The 17,336-nt window shown below is 48.6% G+C and overlaps 1 protein-coding gene across 24 annotated transcripts in view; it reads right to left on the bottom strand.

Moving 5' to 3' along the window:
• The window catches only part of LOC144115866 (uncharacterized), a 360,881-nt gene that overhangs the window by 196,741 nt on the left and 146,804 nt on the right, over positions 1-17,336 (bottom strand). Inside the window, exon 1 of one of the 24 annotated variants that reach the window (XM_077650441.1) lies at positions 1,808-2,544. The exons of 22 other annotated variants lie outside the window; for them this stretch is intronic. In XM_077650441.1, coding sequence (XP_077506567.1) covers positions 1,808-1,886 — 79 coding nt within the window. In that variant the 5' untranslated portion in view covers positions 1,887-2,544. Of the gene's footprint in view, positions 1-1,807; positions 2,545-17,336 lie in introns of those variants that run through there. One more of the 24 variants, XM_077650439.1, reaches the window with a different exon arrangement.

Genomic DNA, 17,336 nt, shown 5'->3' with positions numbered 1-17,336 from the left:
AAGACCCGTTCCCCGAGAATTTCATCCTGTTTAAGCCGAGCACCAGGCCAGGGGAAGCTTGTACCCATTGCATCACCGGTGGGTACCCGGTGTCACTGGGGATTGAATCCCGCACCTCCCGCATGCGAGCCGGTTCTCAACCACTAGGCCACCGCTGCGGTTTTTGAAGGTAATGGCGTTTTCAAAATTAAAAAAAAAGAATATGGCTACTGCTAACAGCCAGCTACAAATCTCTATTTAATACCAGGCACCTAACCGTAACAGTTAACGAATTAAATATTGAAAGATAGTTAACCAGGTTGCTAGTTAACAATTCTGATGTCCACCGACACCGCAACGCCGGAGAAGCCATCTCTTTACACCCAAAAAGACTATTTCTAAATATTCTGGTTCATATTCGTGGAAACAGCATGTATAAACACAGATGAAGGAAAGATAAGACGTAGACTTAGCTAATGAGTTATCCAGGAGGAAAATGTTGCAGTTCAAAACGCTACACAGGGAAAGGGGCAAACCAGAAAAAAATGCTGCGGCAGAAGGAAAACATGAAGAGCGTGCGTGCACAGGAGGGATAGCGCGGGGCCAGCAGAATCTGTTGGACTCTCGCAAACCCAATGACGGTTACAAAACGGAACGATAAACAGCCAGCCCTTAAGACTGACGACCTCTGAAACCATGGTCAAAGCATCCCGCGCTCCGTCAGTGAGTGGCCGTAAAGCGCTCAAGTGCAGAGCACATTTAACGCACAGTTAATAAGAGGTGGCTGGTATTCAACCAACAGAAACAAATACATAGGATGCTCTTTCGATTAGCTCCATTAGGGGGCCCTTGGATGACTTTGAGCTCTGTTCTCCGCTCCGAAAGTTCGACATGCGAGACCCCACCGGCGCCCTGTCGCTTGCCTACACAGGCGTATAGACAGTCGGGAGCACTTGCCAGCCTTCCTGTAGGTGAACGGCCAACTTCTTCGCCATGCTTTTGTGCAGAGGACACTGTTTACGACTGCAAGAAACGCGGTAAATGTGTAACGCGAGCTCAATGAGAAGCCTAGCAGAGAAGGCCATCCCAGTGTGCGGAGATGCGTACAGCCATATGCGCACCCAACAGCTCCATACGCTCCAGGCGACAAGACTGTGCATCGATGAAATCCAAAATTAGTCAGCCGAGGGGGTAACTGCGCGATTCTCCGCGGCACTGCACTGTAACAATGAAAAACATGCATGTAAACAGGATCGAAACACCGCCTGGGTGAAACAAAACAAAGCAGAAGCAGAGCGTGAAAATTTCGACGCGGAAGATGGTGTAGTCGACCGTCTAGCCTCCGCAAGAGACGGATTACGCACGTACGCGTTGCAGAGGCAGTATTCAGACAATAAGGCGTGCGCAGCAAGCCTCAGGTGTCTTGACTACCTGCCTACAAGTATAGCCTTGAAATCTTCGTGCGGCCGCCAGAGGCACAGGCATGGTGTCCTCAAATAATGGACCCACCAATGAGACTCCTCCATGGAGCGTCGTTGGTACGTCATTAGCCGATCGGTAACAGCTCGACAATAGCCAAACCTTGATAATCAACTGCGCAAATCTTGCTGCAACTGAATTCTTGTCCTCAGGGCATTGGGAACTGCTCCGCTCGTTTACTCGCTTCACTTGCAGCTAGCTGCAATACGAGTGTGGTCTAACCTTGACGAACGGCTGAGAGAACATCCCTCTTGTTCACCAAGAACACGAGAAATGTTCACAGCGAAGCGACCCACAACCGAAAACTTAATGACGGCAAAAGCACCGCGAGTCCTAATAGGGCACTCACCGGCGTTGGCAACCTTGTTGGCCTTAAACCTCGGCGCAAGACTCGTCGGGTATCCGTGCGCCAGGGACGTCGACGACATGGCTCCAATCTCGGTCACTTTCGGCTAGTGCTCAATCGCGAGACACAAGTCCTCATTCACCCACCAACACCGGCAGCGGTCGGCGGCAGCATGCGCTCGTCCGCCCCAAACATGGGACGCTCAGAAACCAGAGAATGCACTCGCAACCAGCGAGTGCACTAGTGCGGGCCTAGCACCGGACGGCAGCGTTGGAAGCACAGTCTGCTCGCTAAAAGGAGACCACGACGAACGGCGCTGACGTCTGTGGCGTCACGAGTGCCAGGGAACGGCTTGTGCAACGGCGAAAACGTATCGAATGGCGAATTGACGACACACCCCTAAGGGCTGACACTTGCTCGAAGCGAGTGAGGAAATTCGCAGCGGTTGCTTCACCGTCAAAGCGAATGACAGGAGCGACTGGTTCTTGTCAACAGTCCATCGGCACTCGGAACGCGGGTTGAAAGGTGCGGAATTAAACTATGAATCGCGGCTTTCGCTGCAAACACCACCACGCCGATCGGAGGAGACGACGTCGGGCCGTTCAGTACGGCGAGCGATTGATGAGCTGCGATGTGGTCCGATCGCTTTCGAGTGACGGCGAAGCGTGCGCGTCGTGTTCGGTCGATCGGGGCGGCGAGGAAGCAGCAGCGAGCGGGGAGTGCGGCCGGGGTGCCTGTGCGCGCGGGAAATGGGCGCGAGAAATCATCTCCTCCGCCGTCAGATGTCCTCCGCTCGCGGGGCGCCAAATTTAGCAAGTGCGCCGCTCCGCTCGTAGCGGGCCCCGCAAACGCGAGACGCGCTTCGGTCGCGTGGCGCGCTCGACCTCCTCCGCCCCAAGGACGCGCTCCTTCCTTACGTAGGGATAGGCCCGTAGCCGCGAGGTGCGAACCTCCCGCGCGCAGGACCGGAAATAGCAACAATCGCGCGTACGAGGCGATGCCTCGCAGTGTGTCGGTCAACGGCTCGCCGCAGTGAAAGCGAAACTCCGAATCGCCCTGCGCTGTCTTTGAGACGGGCGCCGACAATCGGCAAATGCCAAGAAAAAGGAATGCATTGGGCTACGCAGCTCTCCTTGGAGATTTTTATTTGCCTTCTGCCACAGAAAAAAATAAATTACGATTAACAATAGCCCAGACACTCCGAAACTAATAGTCGGTAACGTATTCGCTGTGAAACGCTGCAGTAGCATGTTATAATTCCTTGCCCCAAACAGCGCACAAAGTGAAAGGCAAAGATGTGTCGAGGACAGGTGAGAAACAACCTGCTAACAGCGTTTGGCAGCAGGCGACGAGATAAAAGCAGAATACTCCAGTAGACCCGAGTCATAGCCTCTCTCACGAGTGCAGTGCTTTCCTTTCCGTCCTTCTTCCAAGCTCTGCTGCTGTGGCGCGACACTGGTGCGCAACCTTCCCGGTTGCAAATCAACGAAGCAGACTTTAACGCGCGCAGACGCAACCGTTCCGCCATTATCGCCCCAGCTGATGTGAAGAGGCCGGTTGCCCTGCTATTGTACTCGCTTTGGCACCGGCCAAGTCAGTATACCGTATTGGGCAGACTGTACGCCGTCTAGGGAAGCCACCAGAGCGCTTCAGAGACAACCAAAAATAAATGACATGTTTGAATGGGTGGCTACTCAAAACTGCGGAATAATCTACACTCAGCACTCCTTATTTCCCCATCGTTCATGTACAGCCGCCAAGCGAACGGCGTACGGATTAGTCCTCTCTTCTCTGTCTCTCGCGAATATTTCGCAACGCGCGAGGATACAGGAAGTCTCAGAAAAAAAAAACGAGAAAGAGAAGAATCCGAATGTTAGGGCCAAGGTTAAAGAAAAATTTGTCGCTCGGCATGCAAACAAAAAAACTTGATCCCTTTCAGCGTCTGCTTGCGGCTAAGCTGCAGAATACGAACTTAACACTGATCACGCGGTTTAGTGGGCAATAATTTCTGCGCTTCACATCTTTCACGTATGTACAGCATTGGTCATTCAATGAAGGGCGGACAACAGGTGTCTCGTTGCTACCGGGTCAGCTCTGCGGCGAGTTATTACTCCGTTAGGTATCCTTGGAACGAGCGCAGTTGTCGAATCGCCCACAAAGCGAGCCCAGTGGACAGGAAGAAAAGTTTGTCGCAGCCCCAGGCGTGCAAAGTTCCTTTCGTTTTCCGCGAGCCTAGTGCACCTCAGAGACCTAACTATGAACCTTTGTGCAGCTAAATGTTTCCAGTTTTCTTTTTAATGCGGAGGGATAGGTAGCATTTTCTGGTATGAGAATATGACGAAGTTTCTATCGTGTTTGGGCTCATTCTTCTAGCCTATAGATGTGTGACCTAGAAAACTTCATGCCTTAAACTTCTGCTTGTATACACATCAGCTTTTGTTCCCGTATTGGCAGGAATGGCCTTCTTTGGCATAAACGGCGCCGGCGTCGCTGTAGGAGTGATATTTCGCGACCGAAAACTCCCACTTTCGCCTGCTGTCTAATGAGAATGCTCTTCAGGTCGTCCTAGAGAAGCCGTTCTCGTAAACGGGCTGCCATTTGCATCGATGCGGCCACAGTTGTCTTGGAGTCGCTTGTGATGAATCAAGTATGAATGGAGAGGTGAAGGGGCAGGGCGTGAGGTAGTTGCGAGTTCGCCGCTCTGGGGAGGGTATGCAAATCCTCGGAATATTTTTACAGCGAACCTGTTATCAGGTCATTCCCGCCGTATCCGTCGGCGCTGGCGTAGTGGCAAGTGACCAGCCGCCGTCACGTGACCAGCGCCATGACGTCACCCGAGCAAGCGCCCCACGTGACCACGCTGGCCACGTGACCCCACAACATGACTTCACTGAGTGCATGCCCCGAAAAGAAGAGGAGCAATCCAAAATTCTCAAAGCGAAAATGCATGCTTTGCTGGAGAAATGTAATTATGAGACGCATAATCGTTCAGGCATTTTTTTGAAACTCCAACAGGTGTATTTAATACATGATTCCTTAAAAAAAAACATACAGCCTTCACAGAAATGATTCATGTGGGCCGCTGTGATCGCGGATCGAAAAAAGGTGTTCAATGCCATATTTTATTCGGTTCCGCGGCGCCATGAAGCTGAGTATGCCGGCGTTTGTGGATCTACTGCGCTTCTATACGGAAATAATTATTTTGTTACCAATCTTGCCGTGACACAGTGACCTGCGGTTCTGCTTCCCTTCGGACGCAGTCAGTGCGCACAATGTCTCTTGTTCACGTGCTGGTACGTCACAGAGAAACTCCAGGTGGTTGGGTCTCTGTAATGCACAGCGCACTTGCCTTTAACGTTTTCACCCCTGAGTGATGTGTGCCAGAAACAGAGATATTTCGCTCCATTCCCTCCAAGCAGAATCAAGCGGCCGCGATTCATACAATCGTTGTGTTTATATTTAAAGACCAACGACGACTCCTGGTCGCTCCGTTGGCCTGTGTGAATAACTTTGACGTTGCGGCGTTTGCGTTCTTATGTACGTTCGTCTGCACCCTGACCTCCTCATTTCTCTCTCTCTCTCACGCCCTCATTCTCCTCCTCCTCTCCCGTCCAGAGCAGCAAACCGAATGTTACATTTTGGTTGACCTCTCTGTGCCCCTTCACCTTTTTGAAACGGGCAGCGCATTCGGTTATATGGCGTCGGAGCATCTCTAGCTGAGTTTTCCGCGCTCTGAAGAAAATGCGCGAAATCCGGAATGGTCGCGGCGAGAGCGCGCAATTTGAACATCCCGCTACAGCCGCTGTCAGCGCGTTCGAACGTGCGAAGTCCCGTTTTATTCGGAGGTTAAGTGGGCTTTCTTCAGAGCGAGGAACAAACGTTAAGAGAGCAATTTCTGCATGTTTTACCTTATGCTCTGTATGTCTCCGCCCCTCCGTATGCACTCACAACTTGAACAGCATTGCTGACAGTCGTCTGCGCTGCCGATTCGCGTACGTTATGCTTGTTATTTTTCGAAATAGTTTGTAGAAATGAATTAGATGACTTTAAACCGGTTGAAGTTAAGGTAAGCATTTCAATCAAATATTGCGTTACGTTGAAACTTGGAATGAACACTGCTCTACAACTTTCTGGAAAAGCTTTTTTCGCTTCGGTTCACCACTGGCTTCAAGTTGTTTAATTCATTTCAATTATTTCGAAAAGTAAGCAGCATAAAAGCATAATGAACATAAGTTTGCTCCACAGGCAACTGCCAGCAATGCTGTTAAAGTGTGTGCGCGCGTACGTGCGTACGGATGGGAAGGAACACGCACATGTTGTTATAGACTATAGAGCGTATCATAAACATCACAGCGACGGGGTAAGATAAATATCGACCAGCATCATCATCATTATCATCATAATCAGCCTTACTACACCCACTGTAGGGCAAAGGCCTCTCCCATGTCTCTCCAATTAACCCTATCCTTTGCCAGCTGCATCCACCCTTTGCCTGCAAACATCTTAATCTCATCCGCCCACCTAACCTTCTGCCGCCCCCTGCTACGCTTACTTTCTCTTGGAATCCACTCCGTTACCCTTAAGGACCAGCGGTTATCTTGCCTTCGCATTACATGCCCTGCCCAAGCCCATTTCTTTATCTTGAATTCGACTAGGATGTCATCAACCCGTGTTTGTTCCCTCACCCACTCTGCCCGCTTCCGGTCTCTTAACGTTACACCTATCATTTTTCTTTCCATGGCTCGCTGCGTTGTCCTTAACTTAAGCTGAACTCTTTTCGTTAGCCTCCACGTTTCTGCCCCGTAGGTGAGTACCGGTAAGATTATGTTGTACACTTTCCACTTGAGGGAAATTGGTAAACTGCCACTCATGATCTGCGAAAATTTGCCATATGCGCTCCACCCCATTCTTATCCTTCTAGTTATCTCCCTCTCATGATCCGGATCAGCTGTCACTACCTGGCCTAAGTAGACGTATTCCGTCACAATTTCCAGGCTCTCGTTGCCAATTGCGAACTGTTGTTCCCTTGCTAGGCTGTTCAACATTACCTTGGTTTTCTGCATGTTAATTTTTAGACCCATCGATCTGCTCTGCCTGTCTAACTCATTGATCATGATTTGCAGTTCACCTCCTGAGTGACTCAGCAAGGCAATGTCAACAGCAAATCGCAGATTATTTAGGTATTCTCCATTTATTCTTATTCCCAACTGCTCCCAATTCAGGCCTCGAAATACCTCCTGTAAACATGCAGTGAACAGCATTGGTGAGATCGTGTCTCCTTGTCTGACGCCTTTCCTTATTGGAATTTTATTGCTGACTTTATGGAGGACTATAGTAGCTGTGCAGTTGCTATATATATCTTCCAGTATTTTGACATAAGGCTCTTCTACCCCCTGATTACGCAATGCCTGTATGACTGCTGAGGTTTGCACTGAGTCGAATGCTTTCTCGTAATCAATGAAAGCTATATATAGAGGTTGGTTATATTCTGCGCATTTCTCTATCACCTGATCGATAGTGTGAATATGATCTATTGTGGAATATCCTTTACGAAAGCCTGCCTGATCATTTGGTTGATTAAAGTCTAACGTTGCCCTGACTCTATTAGCGATTACCTTAGTAAATACTTTGTAGGCAGCTGATAGTAAGCTGATCGGCCTGTAATTTTTCAAGTCCTTGGCGTCTCCCTTCTTATCAATTAAGATAATGTTTGCATTCTTCCAAGCTTCTCGTACAGTCGAGGTCATAAGGCATTGCGTATACAGGGTGGCTAGTTTTTCTAGCACGATGTCCCCTCCATCCTTCAACAGATCTGCTGTTACCTGATCCTCCCCAGCTGCTTTTCCCCTTTTCATTGCTTCTAAGGCTTTCTTTACTTCATCTTTCGTTACTGGCGGGATGACGCATTGCTGTGCACTGCTGTCTTTCTCATTAACGCTCTGATTACATTGGCTACTGTACAGGTCTGTGTAGAACTCTTCGGCTACGTTAACTATCTTATCCATATTGCTAATGACATTGCCCTGCTTGTCTCTTAATGCATACATCTGGTTTTTACCTATGCCTAGTTTCCTCTTCACTGTTTTTAGGCTACCTCCGTTCTTTATAGCATGCTCGATTCTCTCCATATTAAACTTCCTTATGTCGGCTACCTTGCGCTTATTTATTAACTTTGATAGCTCCGTTAGTTCTATTCTATCGGTAGGGTTAGATGCCCTCATGTTTTGGCGCTTCTTAATCAGATCTTTCGTCACCTGAGATAGCTTGCCGGTATCCTTTCGAACTGTCCTACCGCCTACTTCTACTGCGCACTCCGTAATTATTGATGTCAGATTATCGTGCATTGAATGAACATCAATATCATCTTCCTCAGTTAAAGCCGAATATCTGTTTTGCAGCGCTATCCCAAACTCCTGTGCTTGCCCTCTTACGGCTAACTCATTAATGGTCTTCTTCTTCACTAGCTTCTTCCGTTCCCTCTTCAAGTCTAAGCTAATTCTAGACCTTACCATTCTGTGGTCGCTACAGCGCACGTTTCCGAGGACGGCGACATCCTGAATGATGCCAGGTTTAGCGCATAGTATGAAGTCGATTTCATTTTTAATCTCACCATTGGGGCTCTTCCAGGTCCACTTCCTGTTTTCTCGTTTGCGGAAGAAGGTATTCATGATCCGTAAATTATTACTATCCGCGAATTCGACTAATAACTCTCCCCTGCTATTTCTAGAGCCTATCCCATAGTCACCTACAGCGTGGTCGTCAGCTTGCTTCTTGCCCACCTTCGCATTGAAGTCGCCCATCAGTACACTGTACCGGCATAAACGGCATACAAAGTGTGCGCGGAAAGCGTGCTGGAAGCAGACGTAAGCAAGCCCGGTTTCCGGTGCACAGGACTGCGGGGCCCTGTGGTCACTCCAGCGACAGGAGTTCTTTCCTGGCGACGTCTCGTTCGCGCTAGGTTATGTCTCAAGCTACGCCGGTGGATGTAGGCACGCGCCTGTAACGAGATACCTCGAACAACAGAGGGCCAATATGCGGAAAATTCAAGGCAGAATTTGGCTCATCCTCTCTCAGCCCGCTGGTACTTCCGCTTGTTGACTGCGCTGAGGCGTACAATCACGCGTCTGCAGAGGAGGGGGGGGGGGGGATCGCTTTTGAGGCATTCGACAGTCGGTCTGTATTCACACCATGACGTAGAGTGAACCACACCTGCAAAAAAAAAAAAACGGTGGCGCGAATGTGTCTGCTCCTTGTATTTCAGTCGTGTTCGACGAGACGAGAGAGGATTACCATGACCCCAGTTTTTTTCTGTTAGGTGGCCTGCGGTATCATCCTCGTCTTCAATCGAGCTAAGTGCACTGCCAGAAAAAGACCCCCTTCCACCGATCTTCCCTGTGCGGCGCCCCGACAAGGCCACCGATTGTCTCTCATCGGCGTCACATGTCATTCAAAAGACCGTTTCTCACTGCGGCTAAGATATCACTGCGCGTATAGTATACGTATGCTGGCTCCACATAGCACACGCACCAGATTCTTAGCTCGTTTGTAACGCTCCGTGTTCCGATTCATGGAATTCCTGAGCATCCCGTTGACTAGTTCTCGCCGTGGCGAAGTTTTATGAGAGAGCACGAGGCTAGACAATGCGAGCTGCGGTGAACCGCACGGGCGGTGGTGCCGGGTTTGAGCCCCGAACCGGGGGGAAGTTTTCTTCAACTGCGAAAATTCCGAGAAAGCTGTGCAGGATTACAAAAAATAATAGCCATAATTAAAGCAATCACGATCATCACAAATTCTAAATCTTCATCGACAGCTTGTCGGCCCGAGTAACACTAACCCTATTATACAGACAGTCAAGGAAAAGCTGCAAGGACAGTATCTAGTATTCCGAAATATTTTTTAACATATGTCAAGAGACGTAGTGGAAATGCCGGAAATTAAGGAACAGATAAGTTATAGCTGATCTGCTGTTTCATAGCGAAGGAAGTGCCAGAGGCAGGTAGGGATGAAAAGGCACCGATTACTAGAGAATGTATCATAAAAATAAACTCAAAATATAACTTGAAAATAAACGAAAAATATCTGGCGCAACGAAGGAAAAATTACATTTGCATTTAGTGGGTTACGGGCACTAAACACATACCCCAAACATTTCCCAGAAATCACTATGTATAACTAGCCATCACTGTACACGCATGCTTTTCATTTTACTTTCACAGATTTAACATTACAGGAGAGAGCAAATGTAAACGCGATGCCGAAACAACACTTCGACTATTAACGCGACAGCGTTAAAGGCCTCGTTCACCAGAAAATTCAGTGTCGGCGTTCTCGGCGTCGGCGTTGTGAACGAGAAATCATGCACATGGATCTGACAGGTGGTGCCCATAGAGCAACCTAGGAGGCAGGTGGGCTACCTAGGTCACGTGACCTTGCGGCGTCATCACAACCTGCCCATCGGATAGTGAGCAAACGCCAACTGGGGCAGGTGGCTGTTAAATTAATGATTTGTCGCTCGGGAAGAGCCACCTGGGCCGCAGAAGGCTTACCGGTGGCAGCACCTGCCATCGCAGGGCAGTGGCGTGTCGTTTAACCGCTGCACCACTGCGCCAGGAGGAGCATGACGACTCCCGGTAATCTATGAATGTAAAGTAGAAAATGATCTTCCGCATATATGAGAATTAACACATTACACTATCGCGTCATACCCTTAAGGCGTAGTTTAAGTGTCCCCTCCAATTTTTACCTTAAAGGGGCTCTCATAAAGTAGCGGTATGCCTGGGGTGTTAAAACATGCCGCTTCACGAATATTGTCCAGCAAGAATTTCTTTTTAATGTGCTTTGTAGAAGCAGAGTTACCTGTAATCAAAATTTGAATTTCGGTGTCTTCACTTCTTTCCTTCTCTAATCATTTTTTGCACGCTATAAGAGCGGCGCTCCTCCGCCGGCCCCTCCTCTGAGAGCGGAGCTTCATGACCTGCCGGAGCTACGCGGCTTATTGGCCGCGGCCACAGTAGCTGCCTGACGTCTGCAAGAATCTAACCAATGGCCACCTCTCACCTTGTCTACGCAGATGCGGGGGACGGAGGAGGGTGTGAGCATGAAAAAGTCGCCGGGAAGGGCTCACCATCTTTGAAGCGTTGATTGTGGCTTCTCTGCTGCATGTAGAAGTGCATTATTTGGCTCTGGTTTTCATGGCAACACAGTGCAGTGATAGAGCGAGTAGATGTGCTCTCCTCGGAAGGCGTTTCAGAGCCCCTTTAAGACTGGTGTCTTAACGAAAAACAAAACAAGAGTAATGACATAAAGCTTGCAAAAAACATACAAAAGAGAAAGCCAGAAATAATAAACGACCTCGAGTTACTATAAATATTACAGGACATGGTGAAAAATATACCGGACAAAGAGTACCACTAACAGCATGTCTCCATTGCTCCTAGAAGTCACTCCCGTGGCCGCAACGTGGGGGGCTAACATGTTTCCACGGGGGCAACTCAACTAAAAAACATAGGTATAGTCCATCCAACACAGTGACAGTCGGCAGACACCTACCGGGCTGCACAAGTATCAGCATATCACTTTTTATGAGAATATAAAGAGATACCACATACTGGTACAGAAGTGGCTCCAAATCGGCAAATCAGTGAATCAAGACGACCAAGTAAGATCACGAAGTTAACAGCGCAATCTGAGACACACACACAGAGAATGAAGAATGGGAACGAACACAGCACTGCGTGTGTCTCAGATTGCGCTGGTAACTTCGTGATACTTCGTAACCAACTAGCCAACCAAAACGCCTTAAGAAGCTAGAGCCTATGGTAAAACAGTAAACTGAGTAAAAGAAGAAAGACTCGATTATAGTCAGCAAAACACTATCCAACCAGGACCATACAGATCTGCTCACAATCAAGAGAAACAAGGAAGAACTTGCGGCGTAGCTAAGAATTAAGGCACCCGAGCAAGTTTACGCATGCAGAAAACATGAAAAAAGAAATAGGATTCTAGAATACAAGCAACAAACTCAAACAATCAAGCAGTAAATCTATTAAATTTGCCTATCGATTAACAGGATGTCAAGCAGAACCAAGAAAAGATAACCACCAATTAGGACCTATATCCAGCAAATGTATTGATAATCGGACTTCATGCATGACCAAGTCAGGAGAAAACATCCACTCATCAACGAGGACTTCAACAACCGAAGAGGAGAAGCAGAGAGGAATAAATCAGAACAGAAAGAAGAAAAGAGAGGTTATTAGACGCCCTTGAGGCCGACCTGCACCCTCAGCTGGCGTGCTATAATGGTAGCCTAACTACCTCTTTCTCTTGCTTTCGTCCCCTTAATCTTCTTCCCCTTTTCATCTTTACTAAAATTTATTTAATTTTATTTTTTTGGTACTATTTCCCTTTCTTTTGTTTTTATTTAGACGTTCTTCATCACCAACGATACAGTAGCAGTGCGGGCGGGGTCTTCTCCCGTCGACCGCAACCTACAGGCTGTCTGGGCTCGAAAACTAAAAACAATGGGACAAAGTCCCTGTACATTTGGTCTTTCATGGCGCCAAATATTGAAGTTTTTTTCTGTTCCTTTTCTTCTTTGTAGCTTTCCCATGTAACGTAGGGAGCCTCGTTCACAGCCCCGTTCACAATCCAAAGTCGTATTAACACTGGGTTTGAGATGGTTTTATGCACAGGATCGTGCAAATACGACTAATCCCAAGTGGGCACATGATTCAAGAGACGGACCGATGGTACACAAAGCAGCCACTTTTCTGCTGCAGCTTAAGAGCGTAGCGGCAAATGCCCCGGAAAGATGGCCCTCCAAACAAAGCCGTCGGCCTATTGTCATAAGGTCGCGGTCAGTGCCACGCTAGAAGGGCAGTTCACAGCGACTTCATGACAACAGGGCCATCCTTGAGGGGATCTTTGCTGCGTTCGCGCGCTTTCACCTTTGGCCCCGGGCCAAGGCCATGCAGGCGGACCCGGCAACTTTTTTGACAGTCGCTGTACGTCATAGCTGGAAGACTTGACATTTTGTAACCACCCTGCCAATCGCAAGGCCGACGATCGCCATCAGTTCACGCCCGGGAAAGCACAGATTGGTGGGGTACTTGGAACAAGACTATTATCATGCTTTGCAAGGTGCGATGGAAGACTGAACGTGCTACGTTTTTTGGCGCTGACGTTTTGCGGCACGGCGGCCAATTTTCAAAATTTTCCTCCACGCGTCTAGCGTTATTTTCAGGAATTCAGTGATGCCGGCTACGTTTGAAATCACTGCTGGACAGAATGACAGGGTCATTTCGTCCTTAGCAATAATCGCTTTTTCAAACCAAGAGAGATGGACGTCGCCAAGTTACGGCGCGCCTGGGATGTGCTGTGTGGTGCTTTCACTTCTTTCTTCCCTCATGCTGTGCAATGTACTACTAAAGAACACAGCTGATTTTCCGTAGTGGAAATAGCTTCGCATGATAAAGATAATAACTGATCAGGCATAAATGCTTTTCGTTTTTAAATATAAGGCTGCGATTCCGCGAGCGTGGAAGTGTGTGCCGTGATTGAATTCCTGTAGTTTTTGATCCATTCGTGCTATTCTTGTCAGATATAGGGTTCTAAGTAAACGCACACAAATTTTCACACTTTTCTCAAAAGCAGAATACCATGCGCATCTGAAGGGGATATAATAACACTGCAATTAAAAAAAGATATCACCGCGGGCATAAAATTTTAGCCGAAACAGTCTTTGTACGCACTATACATGCACAATGCACTAAATATGCACAAACCCCGTAGACAGTTAGAAGCCTTCCATTTAAGAAGAAAAGCACTCGGGATGGAAGAGCCCAGTGCACCCGTGCGTTGACAGGAACAAGTGCACTGTTCGCCGCGAAGGCCGCACGCCACGGCACGCACACACACCGGCATTCCCAGCTGCACGCCAGCCAGCGTCGCCTTTGAAACATTGCGTTCTGCTAGACATTTTCACGCGTCCCGACTGACACGCGCGAGGGCAACGGTGAAGCTGACGGACTGCTGCTAACGGCTGTTGACCGCGGCCGCCGCTCTGCGACGAGAAAGGGCTGCCTCCGCACAGGTGAGCGATCGAGCGGAACTTGGATTGATTGCTTTTTTTTTTTCACAGGTGTCAAGCGCGTTCCGTCCTGCTCAGTGTCGGATAGCGCAGCTTGAGTATTCAGCACAGCGCGGACGATGCGCATGTCGTGATATATAGATCGATCGATAGATAGATCGATCGATCTATACAACTCAAGAACGCAGCGGCATTTGCCCCCTCAAAGAAGGCTCTCCAGGAGAGCCAGCGATGTCTACCAATTGTCATGAAGTTGCGGCTTACCTCCTCGCACCTGCTCGTCGCCTGGGATGTCACACAAACAAGTCCAAGGGGATTGGCTGGTGAGTTTACTGTTGACTCTGAGGGGCATTTATTGCCGCTGAGTTCCTGAGTTGTACCCGACTATACCAATCAATCAATCAATCAATCAATCAATCAATCAATCAATCAATCAATCAATCAATCAATCAATCAATCAATCAATCAATCAATCAATCAATCAATCAATCAATTCTTCCTATCGTTGAATAGCAAAAAGGAGAAAACTTTTTTTGTGGAAATCAATTGTTTGCCACTGCAATGTCTTCGCGGTTTAAACCGCTGGCTGCGTCTCAGTAGCGGATGCGATTGCACGGGACGTTCTTCTGGCTAAACGGCGCTGGCTGGCATTGCCGTCAGTGCCCGAGTACAGCCAATAACCAGTAACTGCGGCGTTCGGCGGCTGGCTGATAGGAATGCTATTCATGTGGATTTAGAAATAGGCATTCCCGTCAGCAGGGGAAGGGGCGAAGAAGCGGCATGTTGTCACTCCTTCGCACTGTAGGAGAGCGAAGAGTCTGAAGGACTCTTCGCGGTTGCATGTTTGTACAGTACAGCTGATATGTGCAAACTGAACCCTGTATTGTGAGGCGACATGAGCGCAACCAAAAATACGGCGTACCAATCCGAAACAGTTTCTTCCTCAATCAAACACACTATAAGGTGCAACATACTTATAACGTTCGATCCGGGTTCGACGCGGGTTCGATCCTTGCCGCGGCGGTCGAATTTCGATGGAGGCGAAATTCTAGAGGCCCGTGTACTGTGCGATGTAAGCGCATGTTAAATAACCCCAGGTGGTCGAATTTCCGGGGCCCTTCACTACGGCGTCCCTCATAGCCTGAGTCGCTTTGGGGACGTTAAACCCCATAAACAAACAAAAACGTTGATGACACGCGTTTGTGTGCGGCCTTTTCGTCCACCGTCACTGTTGCGTTCTCTCGCTCCAGTTGCTGCCGCCTACCTCGTCTCGCTTCGTTACTGAGCTCGAGCACTTTGGTCCAGAAAGGCCTGTGCTGGGTCAGCGTAAGAGCTGTGAATCCCGCCACTCGGGTGGGGCCGGCCCCTCCCACAAGGCGGCAGCTTCTCAGCAAACACAGATGGCTGTGCTGCGTTTCGTCAGCTCTAAAAAGGTCCAAACTGTAACCGCAAATACCAACACAGTGACAAGCAAACGAAAAACCCTGGCTTATTTTCCTCTATCTGTACTGACAACGATAAGTAATGTAGCGATGAAATGGTGAGTAGAGTTTTTTGCTAGAGACTCGCAATAGGAGCCGTGCCTTGTAAGATTATTTTTCAGACTCATCCTTTTTTCCTTTTTGTCGCCGGTTTTGCCACCGGCAGCCCTGCCTTTAGTGCTGACGCAGGAGACACACACTTCTTGCCAATTCAGAGGCCTTCAGCTGGCAACGATAGTTTAACGGAAGAAAGAATCTTGCAAACAAGTTCAGAATACGGCCCGAGCTCTCAGTTAATGCTGTCACATATGAGTATTACAGGTATGAGGGGCGGAACCTGGATCGTTGGTGATACTCTGAATGTCGCATAAAAAGAGTTGACGCGCAATACCAATTCATCGCTTTCCTTCGGAACGGCCTCACTGAAAGCGAAAGTCCTTATGAAGGGGACTATATGCCACAGCATCCACTCCGATAGCTTGCCCATTGCTCAAGCGAGCTCGATTGTTCTCTTCGAGAGAACAGCTACTAACCCCAGGAAGAAATGCAGGATCGTTCAGAGCACAACTTCCGGTGCGCTACACGAAACAATTATTCTCGCAAGAGGCGCAGAATTATACGGGGAAAGCTTCTGTACCTCTACACGTCAGAGCTACGGAAGCTGTGGTTATATACAGTGCACGCGCTGACACAACTGCGCATGCGTGGCTGTCAGTCCAGCACGGCGTGCTGTGCCGGATGTGTGGTGAGCCGACTGTGGTGTGTTTCCGCTTCAAATAGAGACATGATCTCCAGTTTCAAACTAGACAAAAAATATACCAAAAACGGCTTTCTTTTTAAAGAATGCTAATTCAGTAAAAACAGGTATTACATAAACCACACAGAAGCAGGTACCAGAGCTCAAGACTAGTTTAAATGCATGCGTAAAGCACGATATGTAATCTTTCCAAGTTAAATCCAGCGCATTGACGGTGCCTTCCTGATGTCGAATGCCCGCAGTACAATGCCGCTTTAGTGGGTGTTGGTGAACAGGTGGTATGACGGAGCTCATGGTATAATCTCGATTTAGGCAGAATAATTTGTGTAGGGACTTTTATACGCAACTTTTACGTGCTTTTGAAACGCAGGAAAAGGGCGACTGAGAAGGGCGACTGAGCGCACGCTGTTTTGATTGTGTTGGCTAAAGCAGAGACTGGTGCTGATAGCTAAGCCAGCAGGGTGTAATTGCCAGCCAATCCGAAAGCCTGGTGCAACATGACTTCGGGACTAATGTGATCGCAAAGTAAAGCGCCATTGATTCATTGGGGTAGAGCCTGAATTTATGGAGTTTTCTAATCGACTGCCAAATTAATTTTTACTGAGACTGAGACGACCGATTCGCTGCTTTGTTCGGCCAATAAGGAGCAGTCATGGTCCTTGTAAAACGCTGAACAAACTTCATTTTGACTGAATGCCTGTTTTCTAAGAACGGACTCGCAGGATGAAGCGACGCACAGTTTGTTTCATGCGAGTGGGGCGGTATTCTTCGCTGCATATATTTTACTCCCCGCAGTGTTGTGCATTCTATTTCCTCAGTTGATTTAGACTGCGTAGGCTATTTGGTTTCGGTCGGAATGCATTTAGACACACAGATAACCAATGATAACTTGAAGCGGAATTTATCACTTTAACAAGCTGTGGTGCAGCAGTCCCCTTGCGAGGCAAATACAAACGGTTTATGGTAAGGCGACATCAGTCGAGGTAAAGCTGATGTGCGCGATGCGGTTTAAACGACAGCGTTGAAGCGTGCGCATGAGGGTGTAGCCGGCGCAGATGTTGCAAACTAAGAGCGAGCGGCGGGAGTCGGAGCGTATCTGCTCTCTTATGCATGCGGCATGCAGGCGCACGGTGAGGTGCGGTAGCAAAAACGAAACAGTGCGCTAAGACCCTCCAGCATGGCGTGGACATGAGCGTGGCGGTG

Source organism: Amblyomma americanum, chromosome 1 (genome assembly GCF_052857255.1).
Source record: "Amblyomma americanum isolate KBUSLIRL-KWMA chromosome 1, ASM5285725v1, whole genome shotgun sequence".
Lineage (NCBI taxonomy): Eukaryota > Metazoa > Arthropoda > Arachnida > Ixodida > Ixodidae > Amblyomma > Amblyomma americanum.
The sequence above is the reverse complement of the archived record's forward strand: the minus strand, read 5'-3'. Positions and strand labels throughout refer to the sequence as shown.